General features: G+C 39.6%; 1 protein-coding gene across 1 annotated transcript in view; it reads right to left on the reverse strand.

Moving 5' to 3' along the window:
• Nucleotides 1–731: 731 nt before the first annotated feature.
• The window catches only part of armc8 (armadillo repeat containing 8), a 91,236-nt gene continuing 71,011 nt past the window's right edge, over nt 732–20,956 (reverse strand). Inside the window, exons 19-22 of the mRNA XM_043692969.1 lie at nt 14,109–14,204; nt 5,133–5,205; nt 4,648–4,741; nt 732–3,077 (exon numbers count right to left, since the gene is read on the reverse strand). Of these exons, the coding sequence (XP_043548904.1) occupies nt 3,044–3,077; nt 4,648–4,741; nt 5,133–5,205; nt 14,109–14,204 (297 nt within the window). The 3' untranslated portion in view covers nt 732–3,043. The remainder of the gene's footprint in view (nt 3,078–4,647; nt 4,742–5,132; nt 5,206–14,108; nt 14,205–20,956) is intronic.

The following is a 20,956-nucleotide window of genomic DNA, read 5'->3' on the forward strand; positions in this document are numbered from 1 at the left end:
TTCTCAACAAATCCACAGCTCCCTTTTTTTTAATAAGGAAAATTTGAATAACCAAGATATGGTACATTCCCAGTCAATGCAATTATCTAACCCCTCAATAAGTACTGTATAGTTATAAAGGCAAATTGAAGCAGCAACTTGCAGATGGGAATTATGAGCATACAGTAACCCATGAGCATGCCTCTCCTCTTCCCTGCATTTCACTACCAGAGGTTGCTTTCTCAAACTCTCCTCCACCTTCTATATTTTTTTAAACTGCTTTCGTTAAAAAAAATGTGGTCGCCATTGGTGCCAACCTAAAAAGATCTAACAAGCCATTCTTTTTAACATGACACTGCATAGCAAGTTCTAGCAAAGTTGAAAAATGAGAAAAATCACTTCGCATTTACCTCTACATTTTCTAGCAGGTAGCAACCAGAGCAGGAACTTCAGATCACTTCCCTGACCTTCCTTATGAAGATCAATAATTTCTGACAGATAGATAAATCAATATGGGCTGAGAATTGAGCCAAGGACTTTCTTGATCCATATGATTCAGTACAATGGAAAGAAACATTTACTGGGATGTTCCCAGAAATTCTTCTGATTTGTGACACTAGGTAAGTCATATTCTCTGCAAGAATAGCCATGGTGTGCCAAAGGCAGATAGTTTATGGATTTTCTTTAAGATTTACAAACAGCAGCAGGAGAAATTCTTGAGGAAAGTAAGTCTTTGGATTCTGTACAATAGGTTAACTGAAAATCATTTTTAATAAGAAAATATAAATTTCCTGCACAGACACCATGTGAGTACATTATACGGTTTTCACAATAGACCCTTGTTAATTATAGGACATAACTAAAATTTCATAACCAGTGTTATATAAAACAGCCTAAGAAGCCACACTTTATTTAATTGACTTCTGTCAGCAGAGCTTAAAATTACATCAGAAAAATGTGATAGTCTCTTCGCAATATATTACACAGACAATGCTGCTAAAATACTTGTGTATAAAAGCAGAAACCTATTCAAATCAGCTGCAGGTATGTACAAAAAAACTGAGCAAGATCAGTTTAAACTGCAATGTAATCAAAATAATCCATTGGGAGGAGTGTACTTAAAATGTAGTGGTCACAACCTTTTTGTTTTGAAAAGCATTCTTCAGATTTTTTTAGAATTTGTTCCACGTTCAAACCCTTCATACTTAAATTATTTCAGCCTTTGATTACTTTGCTTACATTTTCCATCCATATTTCTGCACAGTCCATTTTGCTCCAAAAAAGTACCTGCCAAAATAATGGTAATGGTTTCCTGCAGCCAGGCCCTGACACATGCAGCAACCAAGACAACACAAACATGAATACTGGAAATTTCATCGCAAATCCTTACAAAACTTGCTTTCTTCTTTATTTGTCAAGAACCAGAATGGAAACCCCTTTTCATATTGCTGTGTTAATCCCAGTTGTGTACAAATACCAACAAACCTTCTGCAACAACGTAAAACAAGACAGGTGCTAAAAATCCATGAGCTAACATTTGAAGAAAGTTGTAAGCATCAAAAGCAAAAGCAACAGAATAAACCAGAGCTATCACATGACAGCAATTTGTGCAAGCTCGATAATTCCAATTAAAATTGAAAATGCTACAAAAATAAAAAGAACTGCATTCTTTTCAATTGGCCTACACAGATTTTAAGTATTGAATTCAGATAAGGTTCTTTTAAATGGTCATCTAAAATACGCAGTGCAGTTTATATTTTTAACTGGAGATGAGAGCGCTCTGTGGATGCAAATATTAGCTATCATTCTTATGCATTCATAAAGACAAGGGGCAACAGTGCAAGATAAAAAGTTCACACACCAACAGTGGCATTGTTAACTCCAGCCATGGCACACCAAACAGTGTGCAAAAGCCAGGTTTGGTATATGTGGATACACAAGTCATTTATGCAGCAACACCATTTGTGTGGAAGATGTATAATCTTTATGCAGCTACAATATCAGAAATATCATAAATGCAGCTCAAGGTTCATGAGTGTCAATATACTCTGTCTTAACTCTAGGTATCAGATTCATCACCTCAGATAATGCCTCCGATATGGCTGGAGTTTCCTTAAAGTGATTGACAGTACTAACTTCTCAACAGCTCTACGCTTTACCATCTCCAAATTACCAAATATTCCACAACTGTGCAAGTATATAGGCAGAAGCAGTGAGATCAAGCCTACTGCTCATTGGACAAGATCACCAGTATTCAATCCATTCGAACCTGCTCATATGTTATAATTAGGTTCTTCAACAACAGAACTGTAACATATCGAACAAGCACTACTGCCTCGCGTCAAAGAGGATGAGTGAGGGGATTCCTTCATTACCTGTCCCTGAGTTGAACTGCACCTGGATCTTTTGTGGAAGTTAATAACCATGCATCCATATTCTCCTTTCTCAGGAGTATCTTTTGGGGGTTATGAAAGGTTGCATTAAATAATCGATTTCTAACACTGTGTGGGCCTATAAACAGATGCAGTTCCAAAGTAAACACAAATAACTGTAAGTTCATCAAATACATACAATATTTTACACACTCCATAGAGCTTGCAATCAAAATTATATTTTCCCCCACACTTTTGTTTAAATATTACATTCTCTTCAGGATGTTGTGTATAAGTAAATTTTTTAAACTAAGTACAACCTTTATTCAGCAAGCAGTACTGCACCCAGGAAATCTGTAGAAAACACTTTTTAAAAAAAAAACAGGAAGTAACCAATCTCACACAAAATAGTTGCAGCAAATGTTGATTTTTTTTCTGACTCAAAAGGGGGCAAACCAATTATTCTCTAAGTAGTTGTGGAAGTTGTCACACTGAGACTGAACCTCTTTCTCCACTGCATTGTCTGTTTGTTCTTCCTGAATGACTAACATTTCTTCATGAATCACTGCACACAAAAACTGCAGTCCAAGGTGACTTGTGCAAACAAAAAAGGGTCAGGGGCAAGCTTTCCATTGAACCTTCTGCCTTCTGTCCATTTAGAGCTTCGGATGAGACCCCAGCAGGTTGTTTACTCAGGATAGAAATTGCTGCAGCGCTGTTTTTGCCCTGTAACAAATTCAGAAATTTTTTTTTCAATGTTTTCAATGATAGTCATTGCTCAGTTCAGTTTTTTCAGAACAGCAAAAGAAATATGGGCAGATTTTTCACTGGGCAATCAAGCAGTTCTTCCAGTGAAGATGGCAGTTGTGCATGGAGACCCTGCAGAATACTCATCATAGCAGACTCCGAAGGAATTCCCCAGGAAATTGAATTTTCCTCAGGCAAATACCACTATATCTGGAATTCTATGAAAGTCACCATGAAAATCAGAGACTGTGGACAACACAGATGAAATTGAGTGAAACACCTCCTCAGGAAAATTTAAACCAATAAATACATAGTCTAACTCTTGAGAAACTATTAAATAGACTCCATACTCCTGCCACTCTCAAACCTCAGATCCTGGGCCAACATTTCATAGGAAGACATCACACCTTATTCCCATCCAACCAGGGACCCAACCTAACTTCCGACTGCCCTTGAACCCTGCCTATCTATCCCAACAAGTCTGCTTCAGGACCTAACCATCCATTCTCCTATGCCTTCTAGACGAGGAACAACCTCACCACTTACCACCCCCACCCCCCACACATCCCCCCCCCTATACACACACCTCACACCCTGACCCACACAGCAACACTCCTCAACCCAATTTTCCAGCTCCTCCCAAACACTTACTTGCCCCTTGTACTGTACTCCCACGCCAGATGTTACCCTATGGCTCCCAACAGCTTTCCTATCTGGCATCCTATCACCTAGCACCCTACCCTCTTCCCAGCCAACACCCATTTACCTGACACCCTGCCCTCTGCGCATCCTAGCATCACACTTACCTTGTGACACCAGCAAAGAGGCTGACTGGATGTTTAAATTTCAGATTACTGCAGCTGATTGTGGTGAAAGGAGGGCTACACTACAATAGAGCTGTCAGAATGGAAGTATCCTCTCACATTTCTGAGGGACACTCGAGTGTCATCTCTTCCCAGAAACATGGAGCTCCCTGCTTTTATTAAAAATAGAGTTGGTATGGCAATTTACATGAATTTGCCACTCAATGAAAAATCTGGCCTAAACTGTAAGGTCAGTATTGATTTAATGCTCCAGATTACTGTTAATAAATTACAAAACCAATTACCATGCAGACACTTTATACAAATGAATACTTTAAATAAAGCTGAGATCTTCAGCATTGCATCAGACAGAAAACAAAAACAATGAAAACAAAAATCAAGAATGAATTCAGAAGGGTTGTATATGGATTGAAGCACAGTAGGATTCACCGAACAATGCTAACCCAAAGTTGAGAAATCCTCTTTCTCTTTGCAAGATAACTAGATTTAAAATTCATCCAGGAAATGTGTTCTTGGTGGAGGTTTAATCTGTTTAACTCTTATTAATTCCACTATTATGCTACTAAAGTTTGCATTGTAGCACACACAAAACTGCAAACATTGTACTGTTTCTGAATGACATACATTACTCAAGGACTGACCACATTAATTTATGCTACATATGACTGGACATTTTGATTTTATTAAAAGAACAGAAGGTATTCAAATGAAGACTTAACACTTACTTGTCGCAAAGATTGGGATCCGTAGACTGAACTAATTTATGTAAAATATCTACTATTCCCAGCTCTCTGAGTTTACCTTGACGCTCATGAGAACCTAAGAACAAAATACAAATGAACTCTTTGTAATTATTGATTATTTATCACTGCCCAGCACAAATATAGTGCTTTGTATGAAAGTAACATCTATATTTTACACTATAAGAATGAAACAAGTCATCAAAGTCTCTGATCTTTTATTTCCTTTTGGCGGTGCCCTAATAAACCATTGCTGCTCTGGGATACAGAAACACTCGACGTGCTATAAGGAAGTAGTCCCAGGATTTTGGCTTTCGTTAATATTAAAGTGTAGACAATTTGTGAAATAGAAAGTAAACAGAAAGGTTAATAATTAGCAAAGGCTTATCATTTTATGTTTTAAAAGAAAAAGAATCTGAAATAGTATTCAACTTGCAAGAAAATAATTGCCTAAACTATAATGGCCTTACCTTCTTCTTCACTCCATATGAGATTAGATATACAAAAGGTAGCAGCTAACTGGAGTTTTACATTTGAATGACCCTGAAAAATAATTATTCCAAATATTATGGATATAAAGGGTAAAATGAGACAAAATGTATTGATTGCTAGCAAGCTCCTCAGCCAGTTAAACATCTCAATGAACATTCAACATTCCCTTCTCCTTAAGTAAAAACCAGATGTATGCTGACGTAGTGCAAATACTGAAGAACATTGAACACCTTGTCATTTGGGGTAAATTTAAGTCTGGTTGCTTCCATCATACAGGATGCCTGTCCAATGGAAACATCCATTGTCGTGCCTCAGTAGCATTATGTTAACTGGAGAAATTAACCAATTGAAGCAAATCAGAAATTTGGCAGCTCTGTCAAGGGGGGTCAAGCCGGTTTTTGCTAAGAAAAGGCAATCATAGAATCCATAGCTTGGAAGGAGGACATTTGGACCATTGAGACCACAACAACCCTCCAAAGAACATCCCAACCAGACCAACCCCACCACACTGTCCCAGACCACCTAGATGACCCACCCACATTGTCCACCTCCCCCAACTCAACAACACCCCACCCCTCATGAATTTCCCATGGCCAATCCATCTAACCTGCACATCTTTGGAAGGCTGTAGAAAGTCAACAGGATTGGCACATAGTGGGAATGCTAATTTTGCATACATCATTGATACAAACTTTTTTTTAACTTGTAAATCTACTTAATTAGTTAAGTTTAATTATTCAGATTTTACATATGAAGGACACATCCCAGATTAAAAGAATCATATTGAACTACATCAAACAGTTAGGTGAGTCAGAGGTTCCTATTGTTGCACAAGACTAATTCCCAAACGTCAACCTTGCTTCTTGCCTACTGCACCATTCAGAAGTTGGTATGAACAGCTCCAGAGCAACCATTTTGCCAATAGTTAGGTGACATTGCACAGATTCTCAATAAATTATTTTGTAGACTTTAAGCTTTGAATTTAAAAGCACTGTATACTTAACCAATGCTTAGACATAGCTAGTTTGAACAGCCAGGCACCTACAAAAAATAGCAATCAGGATTCTCAATGGAAGACACTAGAGAAATCCAACCCTATGCCCTGCAAGTTCCTGCAGAGTATGACACAGAACCATATTTATACAGATGTATTCAAGCTGAAGCACAAAGGGCATTGGGCGGCACAGTGACACAGTGGTTAGCACTGCTGCCTCATAGCGCCAGAGACCCGGGTTCAATTCCCACTTCTGGCGACTCTCTGTGTAGAGTTTGCACGTTCTCCCAGTGTCTGTGTGGGTTTCCTCAGGGTGCTCCGGTTTCCTCTCACAATCCAAAAATGTGCAGGTTAGGTGAATTGGCCATGCTAAATTGCCCGTAGTGTTAGGTGAAGGGGTAAATGTAGGGGAATGGGTCTGGGTGGGTTGAGCTTCGGCGGGTCGGTGTGGACTTGTTGGGCCGAAGGGCTTGTTTCCACACTGTAAGTAATCTAATCTAATCAAAAAAAAACTTTGAATCACAGAATCCCTACAGTGTGGAAGCAGGCCATTCAACCCATCAAGTCCACACCAACTCTCTGAAGAACATTCCAACCAGACCCATCCCCGAACCAATCCCTGTAACCCTACATTTCCTATGGCTAACCCACCTAGCCAACACATCCCTAGACACTCCAGGCAATTCAGCAAAGCCAAAACACCTAACCTGCACAGCTTTGGACTGTAGGAGGAAACCAGGGCACCTGAAAACCCATGCAGTCAAGGGGAGAATGTACAAACTCCACACAGTCAGTCACCCGAGGTTGGAATTAAACCCATGTCCCTGGCACTGTGAGACTGTAATGCCAATCACTGAGCCACTGTGCACCTGCTTCAGGGAGGGAATGCTGTGAAGTTAAAAGCATAAACACATTGTCCTAGAATATGATTTGTGACAACACACAGAACTCTGCTGAGAGACAGCCCCATGAGATAAGGATGTATGGGGACAGAGGCCCAGATCAAAACCCGTAGAAACACAAGCACCAGTTTTCACACCTTGGCTCAGAAGAGGAGCAGATTGTCTTGCTGGAGATAGACAGTCAGACAGAAGACCCAGACAGATGAGAAATATCTCCTGATGTACTATTCAGAGGAAGAGATAGTTTTTGTTTTAACTACCATTAGAATAGAATAGAAAAGATTATGACTTATTTTACAGCAACATAGCTGTCAGCAACTATACATCCCTTCAAGACACATAACCCTAAATAAAAGTCAGTCAAACCGTGAGTAACAAAGGAAATTAAGGATTGTACAATATCGAAGCAAACTGAGCACTGGAGGGTTTTAGATTACAACAATGGAGAATCAAGAAACTGATTATAGCATAGGATAAATCTATTTGGTCTCTCCTGTCTGCACCAACGCAATGCCATTCCCTCAATCCTGAATATCCTTCAGATTTAATAATCGCTCAATGTCCTCATGAACGCCTCAACTAAACTTGTTTCCACCATACTTCTCAGAACTATACCCCAAACCTCAAGTATGAAAAGAGTCATTTTACATCATGTTTGCTGCTTTTTCAAATTAATTTATATTTGCATCCTCTGGTTCACAGTCCTACTATGAGGTGGAACAGTTTGTCTCTTCTAACTCTGCCAAGCCTCTTATGATTTTGAAAACATCAAATTGCCTCACAACTTTCTCCTCTCTGAGGAAAATACCACAGAATACAATGCGTGTGTAAACTTGCAAAAAAAAACGGAACAGACTATAAAAAGATTCTATTGGTAGGTATAAAGGAAATGTTTGGCAAAGACGACTGTGAGCCTATTATAGACAGAGTCAAGAAAGTTTACAGTAGGAACTACAGAAGTGGCATAAACGTAAAATGGACTATTTTGTGTTGTCATGACAATAGATCATAACTCCAGGTTTCTTATGGACAAATTAAACTTTTAATTACAATGTGCGTTGCTTGAAAGATGACAAACAGCTAAAAGATTACTGTAAATGTAAATTCAGTGGCCATGTGGCAAAGCCTTGAAAGGAACTTGGAACGTCACATCAAATAAAGTTGCCAACGAAACTTCAAACAACAACTCTTCAAAGATGAAATTCAAACCAAACGGACTGAGATGACTATTCCTACCAGCAGAAAGCAATCTCCAATCTTCAGAGGGCATTGTTGCAAACAGTAGGCACATTTGTGTTTTACCCTTACAGGAATGTACAAAAAAAGGGGTTAAAACCAACTGCAACCAATGTGCTAGTGGACTGATGTGCTAAAATGGACTAGCAAAATGCGAAGGTTACAGCTTGAGGACAGTTATTAGCCACTTCTGCATATAAAGATTCTCTCTCTCTCTCTCTCTCTCTCTCTGAACACTGAATGCTAGCTATGCCAATAAAGTCACTACCAAAAAGGAAAGGGGAGACAAAAGCTTTTCAGCTGACTTGCAGAGCCTAGAATCTTGAAATTAACTGCTCCATTACCAAAATCAGGACTACCAGTATAATCCAACTTAATGGCTGCCACACTCCACCAGCTATTCTTCACAGAACCCAGATGCTAACTGATACATCTTTTTAACTGTCATCTTTCGATTCAATTCACATTTCAAATCTATAACTGTGTGTTTAACTCACACTTACTTTAACTCAAGAAAGCCTTTTAAAATATTGCCCCTTTGAAACGAAGCACATTTGGATTGGGAAAAGGTATCCAGGAGGGAAGAGATGCTTTTTAAAATCAACCAGTTGTTGCGACCATCAAGTGAGGGCTTAAATTGAGAAGGGGAGACAGTCTGTCTCTCCTCACTCATGACAATAACCATATGGGGTACCCCAGCCAAAACTATTAACAAATTTGAGACCTAGGGTCAGGTCATAACAGTGTTTGTCTTCACAGAAGGGGAGTATGCAAACAATCTCCAGTCTTAGAGATCCAAGAGGCTAGGGAGAAGTACAAATTGAAAGGAATCAGTAAGAAGGTTGTCCTGGAGAAATTAATGGGACCAAAGACTGATAAATACTTGGGAGATTGTATTCTAGAATTTTGAAAATCATAGCTATAGTGAATGCATTGGTGATCATATTTCAAAATTTTATAGATTTCAGAATGGTTCTGCAGATTGAAAGTACTAAGTGTCACCCATCATTCAAGGTGATAGGGAGAGAGAAATCAGGAAATTACAGACCTGCACTACACACCTGAGAATGCACTATTGTCAAGTTTGCAGATGACACAAAAATAGGTGGGAAGGCAAGAGGTGAGGATGACGCAGAGGGATATATACAAGTTAAATGAGTGTGCAGAAAACGGTCGGATGGAATATAATGTGGGAAAATGTGAGGTTCTGCATTTTGACAGTAAGAATACAGGAACTAAAAATTATTTAATTCAATAAAGGCTGCAGAAAGATACAGAAGAGAGGGTTTCGGGAATCCTCATGCATGAAATAGAAAGAGCAAGAAATCCAAGTTCAATGGGTTATGTAAAAGGCAAATGGAATAATGGTCTTTATTTGAAAGGAAATGGAATATAAAAGTACGGAGGTTTTGTTAAAACTATTAAAGACTAGTTAGACGATAGCTGGAATACTGTGAACAATTTTAAGCCCTTTATCTTATACTGTACTGATTAGGCTAACACTAAGTATGGAGAGACTGTCTTAGGAGAAGAGGTGGAGTAGGTTGGGCCTGTACACAATGGAATAAAGGAGGAAAGGCAAACATTGCAAAGGCAATGGCATTGAGGTAATGCCACTGGACTGGCAATCCAGAACCCCAGGCTAATGTTCTGTGACCATGGGTTCAAATCCCACCAGAGCAGATGATGTAATCTGAATTCAATAAAAACCTTGCCTAATGGCAATCATGTAACTACTGTCGATTGCCGTAAAAACCCTTCACTTATATCCTTTAAGGAAGGAGACATGCCATCCTTCTATTGTCTGGCCAGGATATGACTCCAGACCTAAAGAAATCTGACTATTAATCAGCCTCTGGGCAATCAGAGATGGGTGTTAATTGCTGGCCTAGCCAGTGACACCTATATCCTGCGAATGAATTTTTTAAAAAAATCTTTAGGGACTAAACAGGGTCAAAGCAGAAATATTGTTTCCCCTTATGGGAAAGTCTAGGACCAGAGGGCAAAATCTCAGAATAAGGGGTCACATTTAACACAGAAATGAGGAGGAATTTCTTCTCTCAGAGTGTAGTGAATCTGTGAAATTCTTAATCTTAGAGCACTGATGAGGCTAGGCTATTAAGGATATTCAAGGTTTCAACTGATAGTTTTAAATCAGCAATGAATCAAGGGTTTTGGAGGAAACAGGCAAGAAAGTGGTGTTTAGGATACCAAATCAGTCATGATCTCATAGAAAGGTGAAGCAGACTGGCGAGCTGCATGGCCTACCTTTACACTCTCATCTTATGGTCTAAATTATTGACATCTACATGGGTTGCAAAAATTGCTCCATCATGAATATCACTAACTTCTATCTTCAAGATATGATAAAATAAATCAATAAAAAAAACAGTTTACAGATATGGAATCTTCCAGTAACATTTTCTTCTGGCAGATTTTAATAACTGAGCACTCAAAAAGAATTTCTCTCTGCATAAAGAATGATCCTGCAAGTCTGGTTACAAGACAGACAAGATATAACCCTCAATACTATGGTAAGGATACATATCAATTAATGAAACATCATGTTTCACTAGTTCTGTCAAATTCGATGAGGTAAGCTCAAATCACAGTAAAATATGTTGAAAAGGCAGTGACATCAAGGATTGTATAATTGTTTAAAACAAACTTATTGGGCTTGGAAAATTTTATTGGTGTAAATTGAGGTTAGGAATAGGAAAGGTGAGGTCACCCTGTTAGGAGTTTTCTACAGGCCTCCTAATAGTCTTAGAGATGTAGAAGAAAGGATTGCGAGGATGATTCAGGAGAAGAGTGAAAGTAATAGAGTGGTTGTTATGGGGGACTTTAACTTTCCAGATATTGACTGGGAAAGCTATAGCTCGAGTTCGTTAGATGGGTCGGTGTTTGTCCAATGTGTGCAGGAGGGTTTCCTGACACAATAGGTAGACAGACCAACAAGAGGCCATACTGGATTTGGTTCTGGGTAACGAACCACACCAGGTGTTAGAATTGGAGGTAGGTGAGCACTTTGGGGACAGTGACCACAATTCAGTGACTTTTACTCTAGTGATGGAGAGGGATAAGAGTGCACTACAGGGCAAGAGTTATAGATGGGGGCAGGGAAATTATGATGCTGTGAGGCATGACTTAGGATGTGTGGCCTGGAAAAGTAAGCTTCAAGGCAAGGGCGTAATTGATATGTGGAGCTTGTTCAAGGAGCAACTATTGAGTGCCCTTGATAAGTATGTACCTGTCAGGCAGGGAGGAAAAGGTCGTGTGAGGGAGCCGTGGTTTAATAAGGAATTGGAATCCCTTGTTAAAGGGAAGAGGGCAGCCTATGTAAAGATGAGGCGTGAAGGTTCAATGGGGGCGATTGAGAGTTATAAGGTAGCCAGGAAGGACCTGAAGAGAGAGCTAAGAGCAGCAAGGAGGGGACATGAAAGGCCCTTAGTTGGTAGGATTAGGGAAAACCCTAAGGCTTTCTATAGGTATGTCAGGAACAAACTAAAATGAATTACTCAGCGTGCTTCACCTGACAAGGCTTCCTTTAAATCTTTGTAATATTTTGTGCCACGTTTCAGCCACACATTATTATTTCAAGGCTGGTAGGAAATGCTGTCCATCTGTGCAATATTCCCCCAGGACGCCAGTTTGAACTTCTGAATCCTTTTGTACGACACAGGCCTGGTGTATTCATAACTGTGAGCCCATGTGGCCACACAGTATGGGAAAGCAAACACTCGGTCCTGTCCAACGGAGGGTCACTCCTATCTGGCACTATTGGAAGAGCTGTGTAAAGAAAGAAGCATAAAATCAGGGAAGTCTGAGGTGTGATGAATTACTTGAGCTGCTACTGACCCCCATTAATCAAAGGACATGTAACAATATTGCAACAGCATTAGGATGAGGTATGCTGACCCTGGGTCTGTGATTAGATCAGAAAAACAACCATTGTTACCAGCGCACAATCATAAAAGGGAGTTTGCTTTCTCCAAATTACACAGGCAATGAGGCCCCAGTAACAACTGATAGTATAGTTGATGTAAGCTAAAAGGTGAGCAAATAACAATAATTATGCATCCAAAAACAAACAGACATTCGTCCATCCCACATCATAGGAAATCTTAGCGGACCTGTGGTATTCCAGTATCAGGTACATCTTTTGCAGAGGAAGATTAGAGAATGCCAGCAAAATTAATCTCCCCCGTTGTTAATGTTCCAATGTCGATAGATTTTCTGTATTACGAGGAAACAATGATGTCAGCATTAAACATTCCAATAGGTGCTGCATTTGGCAGCCTTTGAACATATGCTGTGCCATCCAATAAATTTCAACAAGTCAACTGTTTCTGTAAAAGAGTTCCAGTGTTTCAGGTTTTAAGATAGCTCACCATTGTGACTGTCATTATGACTGCATAATAATTGCACTACACAAGTAGTAGCTAAGTTATCCGGAAAACAAAAATAAATAATAGGTATCATTGTTTAGTTCATTCTGATATTCTATTGGTTTCTCTTCTTTTAAATCCTCTTATTTTAACAGCATTCACCTCTTTAAAGCCTTTGGTACAGACAACATTCAAAGCTAAACTAATGCCTTCATTGTTCTCTGAGCAAGATAGCAGAAAAAGCCTGTTGTCAGATATATAGCATCCTTTGTACCTCTAGTCTCTAACTCATTTATGCCTCATCCTTTATTGACCCTTTCTATGTCATTATTTTTTCTATGGTCAATCCTCACTACTGAATGTTCCTCTCACGTTTCTCTTAAATTACAAATATCCAATCTGATATGCTTTTCATTCCACCTGCACCTACTCATTACTGAAAACAAGACTGTCTCCCACACATACTCACTTCTTAGGATTTCAAAACTAGAATTCTTCAGCTGGGTCAGTCTCTCTGTCCTCTTGTAACCCACAGTCTTTAAAGTTTAAGTAATGGTATTACTAATTCCTGATTTATCTCATCCTCCTCTTACACTTTTGAACCTTGCCAATCTTAAAATGTGGTTTACCTCGAAGTAGCTGTTATAGATGTTATAGATGTTGCCTGGTATAGATGTTTTACCAGGATGTTGCCTGGTATGGTAGGAAGATTGTATGAGGAAAGGCTGAGGCACTTGGGGTTGTTTTCATTGGAGAAAAGAAGGTTTAGGGTTTACTTGATAGAGGTGTATAAGATGATTAGGGGTTTAGATAGGGTCGACAGTGTGAATCTTTTTCCACGTATGGAGTCAGCTATGCCGAGGGGGCATAGCTTTAAATTAAGGGGGAGTTGGTATAGGACAGATGTTAGGGGTAGGTTCTTTACTCAGCGAGTCGTGAGTTCATGGAATGCCCTGCCAGTAGCAGTGGTGGACTCTCCCCCTTTATGGGCATTTAAACGGGCATTGGATAGGCATATGGAGGATAGTGGGCTAGTGTAGGTTAGGTGGGCTTAGATCGGCGCAACATCGAGGGCCAAAGGGCCTGTACTGCGCTGTATTTTTCTATGTTCCATGTTCTAAATTAAATTATAGCTGGATTATGCATCTCATAATGCAACTTTAAAACCCATACATGCAGTAATAAAAGCACCAAACAAGCTGCTGCCTTCGGCAGATAAGGTTTTCCACAAACAGCAGTTCCTGTAACCTAAAGCCATTGTGCACAGCACCACACTTTCAACCTGGTTTGATAGAAGACTGTGAATCAATTAGTCTCAGAATAATGATCACATTCATTTGCTGCCATGGTCTATTAGCTACTTTATTAAATGAAAATCAATACCCAGAAAAACAATTCATAATTTATGGAAGTTTAAGAAAAATATTTACTTACCATGTAGTATTTAATTTTTTGTAAGATGTCATCATTGGTCATGATGAGGTCTTTTGCCGTTGTTCCATCTGCTATATTAGCAAGTATACATAATGTCTAGATAGCACATTTAAAAAGAAGTTAATTAGCACAGATACAGAACTTACTGCAAGTGTCATGGATTAATATTGAAATAGATAAATTCAAAATAAAATTGTTATGTAAAACTCTGGTTTTGAATTGGAAACAATATAAATAGAATCACTGCGACATCATGCATGCTTACTGAGGCTAATAGAATGTGATTTTTCAAAGCACTTCAAAATGGTATAGATAAACAGGAATGAATTTATAATTTTCTAACAAGAGGCATTTATCTGCAAACACTTTGCCATGTCATGTATCCATATCAGCCTGAAGCATTTCCAAGTCAAATAGCACACAAGTAAATTCCTACAAAACACACCATTTTATAGCAATGAAAGGTACAAAGACTAAGTTTATTTTAAACACTCCCAGGTAGAAACTATTCTTTAATTTATTACTTGTATTGTTGGCGTTATGGTTAATGTAATTTCAGCAATTTTTACTTATATATAATCAAATAATTGGAATTTAACATCCTGAAGTGTCATACTAAAGGGAAAATCCTCCACTTGAGGGAGCTTACAAGACCAGACATTATCTACTCATGAAGTTTACCCTAATAATGCCAAAATCTTATATTTTTTTTTAAACTTGCTGATTTGCGCTATGAACTCAAAAAGTTAGGTTATAGCTATTTTGTGCTGGCAGCTTTTAAGTTGCATTACAATGTAAAAATCTCTTATTGTCTGCAATTGTGATATCCAGATGGCCTGAGAAAGTCCACATTCCAACAGCACAATAAAAACATTAAAGTGTTTAGTTATCTTCTGTTCCAAAACACAGAATAAAACATTCATTTTAAACACAGAAATTCCAATGCCCAGACAGTCAGACTGGGGTTGCACATTGGAGTCATTCAGAATCCCAAACTCCATGAGAACTGCTCAAGAAATTGAAAGTGGGACATTCTTCTTCATCTGAAATCCTCAGAGAAATGAATGAAGTAAAATTTAGAGTGTCCCACTTCGGCTGAACTAATAGTTACTTAGGCAAGTTAGTGGATTAACAACTTAGACTAAGTCTTGGATAACTACTAAACTGACAACCCCTCTCCACCCACCTGAAGTCACCAGCCCCATCTCTAAATACACCTCACCCAACCTCTCCCACCCTCTGGACTCCTGATAACCAAACCCCAACCAGCCCACACCCCTAACCCCATCACAGCTGAACAAGCACCAACCACTCACACACGAGAGGCCGGACCCAAGCATCCCTGCTCCTCACCACATACCACTTCTATTTCCACCAGACCTGACCTGACCGCACAACCCATTGCCTGCCAGGCCTAAACCAAACATTCTCCAACTTGCACCCTGCCCATAGCTGATCAAAACCTCCCTACTGCTGGACTGCACAGTCTCCCAAACCTTCCCAAACTTCCATGAGTAATCCATCACTTACATGCCTAGCATCCTAAACCCTCACCCTAAACCACACTAACTTACAAACTTGCTTTTTCAGAGGAGCTGGCAGTGGTGATTGTCATTTAAATCACAGAACACAGCATTTACCATTTTGTAAAAAGGGACATGGTTGACTTTTTTTTAAGATTAGAATACATTACTTACAGTGTGGAAACAGGCCCTTCGGCCCAACAAGTCCACACTGACCCGCCGAAGCGCAACCTACCCAGACCCATTACCACACATTTACCCCTTCACCTAACACTACGGGCAATTTAGCATGGCAAATTCACCTAACCTGCACATTTCTGGACTGTGGGAGGAAACCGGAGCACCCGGAGGAAACGCACGCAGACACGGGGAGAATGTGCAAACTCCACACAGACAGTTGCCCAAGGCGGGAATTGAACCCAGGTCTCTGGCGCGGTGAGGCAGCAGTGTTAACCACTGTGCCACCGTGCCGCCCAAAATTAATGGCAATTCTTGGACTCACCTACGCTATGAGGGAACTGTTGAATTTCAAGTACTCTGCATTTCAGAAGGAGAAGGGATTAGAATGGCCAGCAAGAGATGCTGAGGTCAGTCTTAATGCAAAAAAAAAAAGGAGCTGAGTGGCCATCTGACTAAGACTGCTACTCCTCGGAATATCCACGCCATCAACATTATTTTACCTTTATGAGACAATAATATTTACCATAAAATTATAAAGGGTCAAAAACAAAAGCACACTGACCTTTCATATCTGTTTACAATGATATAAATTCATTGGCCAGCTTACACTCAATGCCTCAACTGAAGTTCTGAATATTAACCTAGTAAGCTACTACAAATAACTTTTTTGCTGACGACATGTATAAAATATAGTTCAAACATCTACTTAATAGATACTGCAATAAAGCTGGAATTACTTTGATATCCTAGATAAAAGTGTTTAAAGTATTAGAATAGGAAATTACAAAGACAATATAATTACATCGATTATACAATTTAGATAACCATCAATTATTTACAGCATGTATAAATGGATAATTTGATCCATTTGCCCTAAGGCTCCTTGTCAAAAGCAGCAATATGAATTTTACAGTACCTATTCAAACTGCCTGACTGCGAATTACAACACAGTAGTAGAAAGTGAGGATCACAGATGCTGTAGATCGGAGTAAAGAGTGTGGTGCTGGAAAAGCACAGCAGGTCAGGCAGGATCCGCGGAGCAGGAGAATCGATGTTTCAGGCATAAGCCCTTCATCAGGCACGTCGATTTTCCTGCTCCTTGAATGCTGCCTGACCTGCTGTGCTTTTCCAGCACCATGCTCTCGACTGCAAATTTCAACACAGACTGAAGTTGAGGTCCCAGGTTCCAACAAAGATTCTTCATCATTGCCAATTGAGAATAATCTTGCAGCAATACAAAGGCAGTTGTAATAACTATATAGGAGTAGGTTGTTTTTACGTACACATTAAATTTCGAGCACTGGCGTATTTGGTCCCTCAAGTCTAATTTCTTCCATCCATTGCATGGCTGAAGTCAAACATGGGAGGCAGTGATAACTATAAAAGGATAGCTTGTTATACTAGCATAACTATTTCACTGTGTGCATCATTGAGACCCTTTAATGTGACAGGCTCGATATAACTGTTACCCATAAATATAATTTAATTACATGAACAATTGTCTGACTGGCAGTTTAAAACTCGCTAGCAACAAACCACAATTGCTGAGAAAAGGACATTTTTGATTACTTTCTAGTATTGCTCTCCAACTCTACCCAACTGCTTTCTAAAATTCCTTCCATCTGCATGCACCCATGGGGAAAATAAACACTCAATTAACTTAGAACTACAATTTCCAAATCCCAACTGGCCCTCCATTCATCACATCTCTGCAATTATCTATTTGCTCAAACATATCCTTCATCCCACTTTTTATGGCAAGCTCCCACTAAAACCAGAAATCTTTTTCATGCTGACTATTACCCCAGCACAGCTCTTAGCTCCAGTTCCTGAAACATAAGGGATCCAGCAGACAACTGCTCTAGCCATTCACCACTACAGCTGGCTCGATCTCATGAAGTATTATCAGGCTCGATCTTGTTTTTTTATAATTGATTATTCTACCATCATCCTGGAATGTAAAGATAACCTCTGGCGTTTTTTTTTGTCTCCTGTAACCTGTTTTCTTGAATCCCACACCCATTTCTCCTTCTCAAATCCATCAATAGGTGAGGAGTTCATGAACTTCTTTGTTACTAAAATTAAAAGCATTCAGTCAACTGCCTTGTCACTTTCTCGCATGAGCACAATGGACCTAACTACCTGTAAGGCACGTGTTCTAATATTTATATTGCTCTTCTCCCGAGTTCTTTTCCCCATCTTTGCTCATGCTCCTGAGCTCACTGTCCATGACGTCTATCTCTTGCTCACTCAACTCTACTTCCACAAAACTGATCATTCAATTTCCCTTCCTGGCTTCCATGTTAGCTAATATTACCAATTCTTCAGGTACTAACCCACTCTTCTGCAAATCTGCCATCCTCAGCCTGCTTGCCCTACAGTGAGTCTTCAACTTTCCTTTTCCCCTCCAAAGTTCTTGAACATGTTATTTACTCTCAAGTGTGTCCATCTTTCCTTTACCTCTATGTTTTAGTCTTCTAATCAGAATTTCAGCCCCATCACAGTAACAAGGCAGCTCTCAAAGTGACAAGTCATAACCCATGGCTGTGACAAGGATCCCTCCACACCTTTCTCAATTTGTTTGCAGCCTCTCACACAATTAACCAAATCTGTCTCTTCCAATGCTTTATCATCAACACTCAATTAGATGGACTTACTCTCCACCATTTATATTCTTATCCATAACCTGCATTGCTTTTCTCTTCCCCGTCACACACAGTTACCTTTTGCATCTTCAAAGGACCTATCGTTGGTGTGCCCTCCTATTTCTTACTCTGATGCCCTTGGGCAACATCACCTGAAGATTTGTCAGGTTCTGCAGATACACGACTAACACAAAGCTCTGCCTCACCACAACCATTCAACCCCTCCACTCTCTCAAAATTATCAATACTGGATGAACAACTAAAATAGGGAAGACAGAAATCGTTGTCTTTAGCCCCACTCTGCTGTCTAGCCAACAGTGACAATCCCCTCCATGGCAACTGTCTGAGGCTAAACAAGACTGTTCACTATCGTGGTGTCATATTTGACTGAGATGAGCTTCCAGCTATATATCCAGAGCATCACGAAGACCACCTATTTCCACCTCTATTTATGTTACCAAAACTTTTATTCATGCTCTAATTACCTTTATGCCTGACCATTTTGTTGCATTCTTTCCACATTGTTACCTTTGTAAATCTGACACAATCCAACACTCTGCTTCCTGTGACCAAGCTCATACCAAGTATGACTCACCCATCATGTCTGTGCATACTGACATCCAATGCTTCCTAGTGAAGAACTGCCTTGCTTTTCTTATCTTAGTAATCCTGCCCTGGCCTAAAAACTTCCAAGCTTACCTAATCTAACCGTATTTAATTCTGGCCACTTTAGGATCCCCAATTATAATCATTCCACCTTTGGTGACAAAGTGCTTAAACTCTGAAATTCTCATTGTTCCTCCTTTAAAATGCTCTTAAAAACTCTGGTTAAAGCTTTGGTCATGCGGTCTAACATCACAACATCTGCAGCTGGGCACTGAATTTTATTTGATAATGGAACACCTTGGGATGCTTTACTAAAGTAAACATGCTTTATAAGTGCAACTTGTTAATATTTCAATTTTTCCTCTTCTATTTGGTCTGCTCTTGCTGACACCCAAAATTGCTGTTATATAGCCATGCCAAATATGCTGTGATAGCAAGGGGTTTGTTACGCCATCTGATCATTATGGCTGATACTTTAGCCTGTAAACTGTTCAGAACCTGATTACTGTATCAATTACTTATAGCAAAACTCGAAGTCATTTATAAAAATGGAGCCAAACACATTTGATGGCTGAATGTATAATGCTGTTTTGCCATAAAACATATAGAAGTAAATTAGCACCATCTGGTGGACACTGAAGAAAGTTATTTTGCATTCAACCTAGTATTTCTGCATGTGGTAGCATCAAACTCACAAACCACTGGCTATGGACAAGTGAAAGTGATTGCACCAATTTGCCTTGTTCAAAATTATATGAAATCATTGTGGTGTAACCCATCATCCAGAATAAAGCAATTTGTAGAGATCTCCCAATATCATCCCTATAATGCAGGGCGATGTCCTGAACAGGAAATCAAGCCAGGCTGTGTGAATGGGCTAACAGTATGCTTTCTGTATGAGATAGTATAAGAAAATGAAAAAAAAACAGTGCCAGGGAAGTGACTAATGACTACACCCATCATACAGTTTTTATCTTTTAGAATGGTTAAAGATAAATTTAAGTTGATATCAGGGTGTTCTTCACACAAATGTTTAGCACCACCTGGAACAACATTGTGGGTAGCACAGTAGCGGTCTACACTTAGTGGGTAAATCCAGTTCCCATTATCATACTGAGTAATACAGAGCAGGAACCACTATGCTTGAAACTATAGTCTGTTTCTCAATTCAAGCACATGTGGGAATGGTATGATGGCAGAGAAAATGACCTTATTCCCTGTTTAACATTCTCTGCAGGTTCATATGTGAGAAGGACAGACAAGGCCAGACTGGCTCCACAGTGATGTCAATCACTGCTGAACTGCCTGCTGGAATTCACTTACAAGGCTCACAAATGAAGATGAGGAGAAAGTGATGACTACAGACGCTGGGGATCAGAGTCAAGAGTGTGGTGCTGGAAAAGCACAGGTCAGGCAGCATCAGAGGAACAGGAGAATCGATGTTTCGGGCAAGAGCCCTTCATCAGGAATGAGGCTTGAGGTAGCTCCTACCTCCTCGGGTCACAAGCCTCATTCCTGATGAAGGGCTTTTGCCTGAAACGTTTATTCTCCTGCTCCTCGAATGCTGCCTGACTTGCTGTGCTTTTCCAGCACCACACTCTCGTCACAAATGAATACTGGCTATTTAGATGAGACAGTGAAAAATTCACTGTTCCCAAAAGAGTGAACACAAAGGAAAAACAGAAAAAAATCTTCCACACACTATTAGTACCTCCAGCACAACATCCAAATAAATGATCAAAGTTTTGCTCTTGGTCTGTTTTTGTGGTGGGGCTGGTTAAGGGGAGAATGTTAGGAAGGTAACACAGAGAACAAAAATAATAAAGTGCCCTCCAGTCAGTCAAATCAAACAGAATTTATAAAAGGAGGAAACGGAACAATGAAAACTCAACTC

This window comes from Chiloscyllium plagiosum, chromosome 7, assembly GCF_004010195.1.
Source record: "Chiloscyllium plagiosum isolate BGI_BamShark_2017 chromosome 7, ASM401019v2, whole genome shotgun sequence".
Lineage (NCBI taxonomy): Eukaryota > Metazoa > Chordata > Chondrichthyes > Orectolobiformes > Hemiscylliidae > Chiloscyllium > Chiloscyllium plagiosum.